General features: G+C 33.7%; 1 protein-coding gene across 5 annotated transcripts in view; it reads left to right on the top strand.

Annotated features, from left to right (window-relative positions):
• LOC110416157 (electron transporter, putative (Protein of unknown function, DUF547)) overlaps positions 1 to 6,640 on the top strand; it is a 7,206-nt gene extending 566 nt beyond the window's left edge. Inside the window, exons 2-12 of one of the 5 annotated variants that reach the window (XR_002445148.1) lie at positions 825 to 900; positions 1,126 to 1,236; positions 1,703 to 1,819; positions 2,068 to 2,415; positions 2,924 to 3,246; positions 3,644 to 3,743; positions 3,824 to 3,883; positions 4,492 to 4,578; positions 4,775 to 4,940; positions 5,042 to 5,205; positions 5,653 to 5,788. Coding sequence is in view for 4 of the 5 variants with exons in the window: in XM_021428021.2 (XP_021283696.1) it covers positions 825 to 900; positions 1,126 to 1,236; positions 1,703 to 1,819; positions 2,068 to 2,415; positions 2,924 to 3,246; positions 3,644 to 3,743; positions 3,824 to 3,883; positions 4,492 to 4,578; positions 4,775 to 4,915; positions 5,653 to 5,982 (1,693 nt within the window). In the remaining variant the exon portion in view is untranslated. Of the gene's footprint in view, positions 1 to 824; positions 901 to 1,125; positions 1,237 to 1,702; positions 1,820 to 2,067; positions 2,416 to 2,923; positions 3,247 to 3,643; positions 3,744 to 3,823; positions 3,884 to 4,491; positions 4,579 to 4,774; positions 4,941 to 5,024; positions 5,206 to 5,652 lie in introns of all 5 variants that reach the window. The other 4 variants (XM_021428038.1, XM_021428029.1, XM_021428021.2 and 1 more) reach the window with 4 other exon arrangements.
• Positions 6,641 to 8,909: the final 2,269 nt, after the last annotated feature.

The following is an 8,909-nucleotide window of genomic DNA, read 5'->3' as shown; positions in this document are numbered from 1 at the left end:
AAAAAAAAAAAAAAAAAAGAAGGGGCTAATTTCAAAATTTTCAGTTTTATATTCGTAGGACACTGTTCCCTGCTTGGAAGTATTCTTATCATGGGAATTATTTTAAGTTAATTTAAACTATGTCAATTTTGCAGGAGTTTTAAGTATTTATTTTTCTTTGGACTTGATGTGTTTGCATTTTTTTTTTCTCTTCTAATGTGGTATTTTCACGAGGTTAGACTCTTAGCGTGCCTATAACTTGATGTCATCTGAGCAAGTGAAAGATTTGGATCTAATAAGTTGGAATATGGTGCAATGGGATCCATGGATATCCACTCTTGGCTTTGGCTGAAGGCTCAAATGAGTTGAGCTGGCAAGTTAAATGAAACAAGGTTTAGGAGAATGATTGATTTTTTCTTTTTGTCCTGACTCCCGATGGGTAATGACTGGTTTGATTGCTAAGTTCTGAGCATGGAGCTAATGAACCTCAGAATTTGATCTAATTACCTTAGTAATTTTAGCATAGTGGTTTAGAAATTATAGCATCAGAAATTACACTTTATGTTTTTAGCTTTTCACCATTCTGCTTCTCTTAGGCCTTGGATTCAGCAGCAAGCTTCAGTGATCTTTGCTCTGTTTGTGAAGTAACAAATAAGGAGGTCCTCGATGAATGCTTTGACAAATTGCAGTTCTTGTAATTAGCCATAAATTCTGACTAGGGTTTATTTTATTAACTTTTGGAGTCCAATTTTCTAACATATATTCTTCCCACAGCTGATAGTAATTATCAGATTCGGTTAATTTTTATTCTTACTGGTTCAGTAATATTCCTGCTTTACTTTCAGTGCATCGGACAAAAACTTGGATGCTTCAAGAGGTGGAGTTTTGCATTCCATCAAGAAAGAGCAGAATGAACTACATGTGAGAATACAATTGTAACTTTAACTTGCTCCTAATCAATGCCAAAATTGTGGCTATCTCATGTTATCATTTTGCCCTCAAGCATTTCCAGTGCTTACCTTCATAGACAACTGAAGATATATATAGCCATGTATTGCAGTATTGAATGAGAATTATGAATAGTTCTTTTTCTTGTTCTTCTTCTTTGTTTACTTTTTTATTGTTTTTCGAATGTGAACATTGCAGGCATCTCCACTATCAACAAGGACTTATAGGACTCAAAGTCCTTTTCATGACCGGTCTGCTTATAGCAACAAGAACACTTCGTTGAACCAGCGAGCCTCTTTGGAGAAAGATGTAAGCCTTGAAATAAGATTGTTTTATTCGACTAGAATGTTGGTCCTGTAAATAAAACATATATAGGTGGCTGAGATGATACATGGTGTAACCCTGCTTCTTGGTTCTCACAACTTTCCTTCATACAGATGACTGAAATGGATATTTTACATCATACTGCAAATACAGAAAACAATTATGGTGTCATATGTGAAAAAATCTTTGAAATACTGAAGTGTTTGTTTGAATAGCTGCGGATTTAAATATTGAAATAGTCACTTTATGTAAGTATTCTCTGGTGAGGGTGAACCCTTTTAGTTCCACTTTGGTTGGATAAATGGCTAATGGCCTTTATCTATTCTATGAGAGATTTCATGTGCACATAAAACAATGGCATCAGTGACTTATTAATGCTGAATGATTGTCTCATGATTTCTTTGCTGCATTATTTTTAGCAATAGCATAACCATGGCTTTCCAATTTTCAGATTGAGCTGCTGCAGTTACGTTTGCAACAAGAAAAATCTATGCGAATTACACTTGAGAGAGCAATGGGGAGGGCTTCAAGCACTTTATCTCCAGGACACAGGCATTTTGCAGCACAGGTAATATTACCCGTGAGAATGTGACTTCTGAGCTGTTGCTTAAAACTGATCCTCAGTAATTTACTATTCAACATGTAAAATATTTCCCAAAATTTCCCCAAACTTGATACTCTAAATTGCCTGCATCTACTTATTAATACTCTTGAAATATTTTTAAATGTTTTATATCAAATATTTTTAAATCCATAGTGAGTTATGTAGAGGGCACCCTGCTTGAAAATAACTCGACAACTATTGGTTGGTTTCAGACAAAGGAATTGATTGCAGAGATCGAGTTACTTGAGGAAGAGGTTGCAAACCGTGAGCAACATGTACTCTCTCTATACAGGAGTATTTTTGACCACTGTGTTAGTCGGCCCCCTTCTGAACAAAGCTCAGGCAAGGCTTCTCCTGCCCATACAAAGCATACATCAAGGAAACACCCGAGTATTATTTCAAGTGCATTTTGTTCATCCAAAAAGTTTCCTCTGAGACCCTTGCAAGCTCTAGTTTCCACAAACGACTCGGGGAAAAGAACCACTAGAACTGTTGATGCTCTGCAGTTCTGTGGGAAAGATGACACTCTATTTGACAAGACATGTTCACACCCAGTTAAGGTAGGGAATATGGGGTACTGTAATTTTCTTTTTCATTTACGTGATTTTGTTGTTCATTTTATAGCTAATTCTGGCATTAGTTTGCGAAACTTAAAGAGTTTTAGGAGGTTTGTGTCAAAGGTAGGCTTGGCTTGAATGCAGAAGTTTTATCATACTGTGATTTGAGTATTCGATGGTTATGAAGGAAGAATTACAGTACAAACAGTGGGAGCACACAAATCATAGTAATTTCTGTTGACTTTAAAAGTTTTAGTAGATCTATCCATACTAGATGGCATTTAGAAAGAAGCTTGTTGTAATAAAGGACAAATTGTCAGTCTCTCATGCATCATAAAATCAGTTTTTAGTGTCGAGGGCTTTAACTCCATAGATGGTTGGGCATCTTGTGCAACTGCTATCTCACACTATTCTGCATGCCAGCTAAAAGGGAAGAACACATTTCAACTGCAGGTCATATAATGCCATGCATGTGTTTGTCCAGACTTTCTTATCCTCATTTATTTTTCAGGCTCATGAAAAGGTTCAGAGTATGGAGAAAACGTCAGTGCTGCGAACTCTGAAAGATCATCTGTACCAATGTCCAAGCAAGTTGTCTGAGGAAATGGTCAGATGTATGGCCACAGTGTATTGCTGGCTTCGTAGTGCAACATCTATGAATTCTGAGAAAAACCGGTCACCTTTATTGTCAAGGTCATCAACTAATGTTGTACTTCCTAGACGTGGCATTGGAGAGGACCAGGATTTCTCTTGCACGTCCAATGTTGAAATATCTTGGATATCAACTGATAGGAGCCAATTTTCTCGTGCATCTTATGCCATTAGTAACTACAGGTTGGTTTATTATAGATACATAGATACATAAATAACTACACAAGTAAAGAGAGATAATTAGATAGATAGAGAGAGAGAGAGAGAAGGGGGGGGGGGGGCGGGGGGGGGGGGGGGGGGTGGGGGGGGGGCGGGGGGGGGGGGGGGTGTTGAAAGAAAAGCAAAATAGAGGAATGCTATGTGTTGAGGAAATTAAGGTGCACATTGCAGCATAAATATTGGTGGAAAGTATTCCCTAGGCTCAAGCAATTTTAGAGAAACTTCTACCCTTTTTTTATGTGACACAAATCATATTCATGTTTAATATTCCTTGTATTTGTTAACCTACATATGTTTCCTCTTATATGTCGCTACATTCTTTAAAGCTAACATAATGTGTGCGTTATTTTTTCAATTTCAGAGCTCTAGTGGAACAACTAGAAAAAGTGACAGTGAGTCAGATGGAACATAATTCCCAAGTTGCATTCTGGATCAATGTGTACAATGCCCTTGTTATGCATGTAAGCTTATATCTATTTAAAAGCTCGTTGATTTTGCCTCTCTTTTTACTATAATTAACTCTCTTCTTTGCCTTGTGCAGGCATATTTAGCATATGGAATTCCCCACAGTTCATTGAGACGATTAGCCTTGTTTCACAAGGTAGTCCTTTTACTTATATAAACAGAAAACAATTTGTTCAGGTGTCCACTTCTTTATCTAAATCAAAAACAATTTGTTTAGGATCAGGCTTCCGAAAGTACATAATGTTGAAATGTAGAAAGCATTTGATGACATCTTAAGAAAGAGTGTCAACCTTGTTACAAAAAAGTTTTCTCTTGGCACTGTTCACAACATTTTGTTACTAATGATGCTGGCGCTGGCATTTCCTGAAAGATGCTTTATATGATTTCTCCAAACACCTGTTGTTAGTAAGCAGCAGCAATATTTGAGCTAGAAATAGGATCATACGGAGCTAAATCATAAAGATACCAAACCCTGTCACTGTAAAATCTTTTCATGCGATCTTCAATGATATCCAACTGTCAATTACTCTAACAAAAGCTACTCCTTTGTGAACTTTACCGAATGGCAATATCTTCTATGATCATCTCTTGAAGGATTTGTGAATCTCACTTTGGATGGGTTTATCTCATTTTATTTTGCATGTTTGTATATGTTAGGTGAGAGGTTGCATCTTCAGTATTCTTTCATTTTGATCTACTCAGTTATTAGACCATAAAACTGATAGGTTTTTCTGTATAGTGCAGGCTGCATACAACATTGGTGGCCATATCATAAGTGCAAATGCCATAGAGCAGTCAATATTTTGTTTCCGTACACCTAGAGTTGGACGGGTATTACTTTTCACAACTAAGAGTGCTAGAAATGGGTTAATATTTCACTAACTTCCTGAAAATAGGAATAGCTTTTATTTAATTGTTTATAATAATTCTTGTAGCGGAAATCTCCTACCATAGCTTCGTTTGATGCATGGGAAAATACCAATTTCCAGATATTCACATGTTTTATCTGCTTTTGTTTAAACAACAGTGGCTAGAGACCATCCTCTCCACTGCCTTAAGGAAAAAATCTGGTGAAGAAAGGCAACTTATCAGTTCAAAATTTGGTCTTCCATATTCCCAACCACTTGCTTGCTTTGCTCTCTGTACTGGAGCATTTTCTGATCCTGTGGTAACTTCTACTTCTCTTTTACATGGTAATGAAGTATGACTTTCAAAGATTGTCAGACCATCAAGGATTTACTCATAATTGATTCATTTCAGTTCTTAATAAAGTTTAGTTTTGACAAGCATTCAGGAATATCACAATATTTGGGGAATGAATATGTTGTTTTTACATCACTTGGAGATTGAATGCAACTGCATTCTGAATTATGATGAATCTACTTCTTTGTTCTTTATGGTTCTCCTGCCACCCTGCCTCCATCCCACCCCCACCAAAAGAAAAATCAGTACATGATGGTAATCTTTTGGATTTTAAGTGCTATCTTTCCATACATGCATACTGATGCACCTTTTACTAGTTCATAAAAATTTGCTGCAAAAATCAAGGGATTGGATCAGCTTTTGTACAGTATCTGGATGATATACCATATGCAGATATTGAACTGCTAAATCAGTTTTTTTCCCAGGAAGGAGTAGTTGGAGTGTGAAACAGAGATATTAGGGAACTGAAATAGCCCAAATAGTGCTTCCTTCAGCATGTGTTTTCAACTTAAAATGTCAAAGTCAACCAGAAACTCATCTACTTGCTTTTGTCTTAGTAATAGATCATCTTGGTAGTTAATAACATGAAGATGTTATAGTAGTAAATTTCTAAGTCATATTATTTGATTTTTCATGCCATCCTTTCTTCCTTGACATTGCTACCCATCTTAACCTGTTCTCTGCTCATCTTTCTGTCTGTAGCTAAAAGTTTACACAGCAACAAATGTTAAAGAAGAGTTGGAAGTCGCAAAAAGAGAGTTTCTTCAAGCAAATGTAGTTGTGAAGAAGTCGAAGAAAGTATTTCTTCCAAGAGTGCTGGAAAGATTTGCGAAAGAAGCCTCTATCAGCTCAGATGATCTCTTCAACTGGGTAACTGAAAATGTTGACAAAAAGCTCCACAATTCAATACAGAAATGTATGGATGGTAAATCCAAGAAGAAGTCATCACAGGTTATTGACTGGTTGCCTTATAGTTCAAGGTTCAGGTATATTTTATCAAAAGACTTAACAGAGAAACCATGGTGGGTGTGAGTTTTGACTCTAGACAATCAAAGAGATTTCTCGACAGCTTGTAAGTCATGGAAACACAGCTTTCGGCAGACTGGTGGGTATCCGATCATTACTTATAATCCCATATCCATTTCATTGTACATCCTAATCTTCAATCGTTTCAGTTTTAACACTTCGTCGCTCCATCTAGAGTCAATACTTGTTTGGAAAAGTAGTGACATTTTTGTTCTTGTGAGATCCTAATTGTCTTGAGACAGTAATAACCCTGGAATATTGGCACTTAATGGTATTATTAGTTTGACTGCAAATATCGAGCTCTGTCAGGTCCATAATTCCCACTCCTTGTTGGTTTCTCAATGGTAGCCTCATTCTCCTCAAACTGCTCCTTGAAATGGTTAAACCCCATTCCCATATTCTTGGACATAATCTTTGCTTCAATTGAGTAATTAACAATACCTTCCTCGTGCTTCCCAAGCCTACCTCCTTTATACCCAATACTCTCAAGCAATTTTATTCCAAATTTCCAATCCCCAACCTCATGATTTTTCTTCTTCGCCCTTTCCTTTTCCATCCTCAGTGCCCCTTCCTCGATCTTCCTCCCAAAACCCGTCACTATCATCATTCTGTTTCTCCAAGTCATCAAGCATCACCGTACCTGTAGAAACGAAAAAGTCCAGTTCCCTCAGCAGCTTTCTGAACGAGGAGCCGCTGTCATCACCAGAGTCAGAGTCAGCGGCAAAAATGCTATAGAGGACGTGCTCCTTGTTGGTCCATTCTCCGTAGTAAATTTCGTCCTCCATTCCCATCAACCAAAGAATCCTTGTGTTTGTTTTGCTTGATTAAGATTTACTGTTTCATCAGATATCCTAGTACTACAGCTGGAATTTGGGATTTCGAAATCATAATTCAACAATAATTTTCATTCGGCACACTCGTTAGTGAAAAGAGAAAAAAAAGTAATATAATTTTTTGAAAGATGAGAAGTTGTTTTTCAAGAGAGATTAAATTATGAATATGTTTGGACTGAATTTTTTTTTAAAAGGTTGTTTAACTTAATAATAGTTGTTAAGAAAAATAATAATTTTTAAAATTAAATTAAATCTATTTAATAAATTTACTTTTATATACTGTTTGGTAAAATAATTTATATAAATTTTAATTTAAATAAAAATTATTACAAAAGATATTTAATAAATAACTTTTTATTAATCACGAATTCTTTTATTAAAAAAAAGTTAATTTTATTTTTTATCTATTTAAAGTAAATTTTTAAAAATATTAAAAATATTTTTGTATGACATAAAATTTGTAATTAATAATAAATCATAAAAAATAATTTTAAAAATAATTTATAAATAACACTTAATTCATAAATCAAATATTTCTATTTTTCATCAATGCAACAATTATTTGCTTGGAAACTTTACCTATGTAAATTTCATTTAATGCTTTTTTATAAATTATGAACTTATTTCTTCATCATTATTTTTTTTTTCTTTTAACTTTTAGGAATATAATTGAAATTACAATCACATCAATCAAACTCCTCATTTATAACATCACATTATCTCTTTTATTAAAAAAGACCTTGTTTTAAAAAATTATCTAACAAGCACTAAAATTGTGCATTTTTAAAAATTAAAAAATATTACTTATTTTTTGTGCATTTTTAAAAATTAAAAAATATTACTTATTTTTTTTCTTTTTACATAATACTTATTTGATTCGACTTTTTTTTCAGTTTATTTATCCTTTAAAAGTAGAAGTCTGGTTAAAGAACAGAGTTCAACTTTTCATGAGAATTTTTCTTTTTATTTCAAAGATGTTCCGTCTATAAAAAATAATTTTAACATTAGTTTTTCAAAAATATCCTTCTCTCTCAATCGATCTTCCACTTCTCTCTCTTTTTACAAATCACCCTTCTCTAACGTAAATCACAATATCTCTCTTTTACCTCCTCCTTCAAAGATTTAAAAAAAATAGAAGACCCAGAATAACAAAATCTACAACATTTTTATTCATACAAAGGTTAAGAGAAAAGAAAATGAAAAATTTAAAGCTCCATTCAGGTAATACTTCTTTTTTTTCTTTTTATTTTATTTTTCATTTTTTTTGTTATTCTTTTTTTCTTGGACTTTGAAATCTCTATTTATTTCTCTATTCAATTATCTTTATTTTGCATTTTTAGATATGAATTTGAGTTCTTGTTAAATAGCTTAGAGAATCAAAGTTGCGTTTTGGATTCCTGGTAAAAATCCTAGATCCATTAAAATTATTGAAAAATCTTGATTGAGAGGTCTCTTATTTTGGGTTTAGATCACCATATGGTTGATGAACTAGTATAGGTAGTTCTACATCCTAGTAGTCTTATGTGGTTGCTTTTATTCCAATATTGTTTTTTTTTTCTATTTCAAAGTGTAGGTAAATATATTGAGGTATGATCTCTATCAAACTTTATTAAAGTTGTAAATGATTAAAAATATATTCAAATAAATAACAATCACTTTCCTATAAACTATTGTCTTTTTGTGGATATGATTCATATTAATTTACTTATTTTCGAGTTTTGCTAGAAGTGTCCCTGAATGTCATGCAGGATTTTGAGTCATATGATTTGTGAGTGATATATATTTGTGTGAATTTCGAGCATGTTTTGCCTTGTTATGCATCTTGGTTTAATTGTATCTAGTGTAATTCAAATGCGGTCCTAATGGACCATGTTGGCAAATGATCAATTCTTAGATAGTGATGACACAAGATTTATTGCTTTATATGTTTTATTATAGTTTATGGCTAGTTAAGAAATACCTCCACCTAATTCTGAAATTTCATAAAAACTAAAACATAATATAAAGTGGGATATAGTCACTATCCAAATTTTATTTCAAATTTATACGGATGAGATTCGTAAGAATGAAAAACCAATAATTTCATTTACAACTAAAAGA

Source organism: Theobroma umbraticum, unplaced genomic scaffold (genome assembly GCF_002168275.2).
Source record: "Theobroma umbraticum cultivar Fairchild unplaced genomic scaffold, ASM216827v3 scaffold_30.0, whole genome shotgun sequence".
Taxonomy (NCBI): Eukaryota; Viridiplantae; Streptophyta; class Magnoliopsida; order Malvales; family Malvaceae; genus Theobroma; species Theobroma umbraticum.
This window is presented reverse-complemented; position numbering and strand designations above follow the sequence as displayed.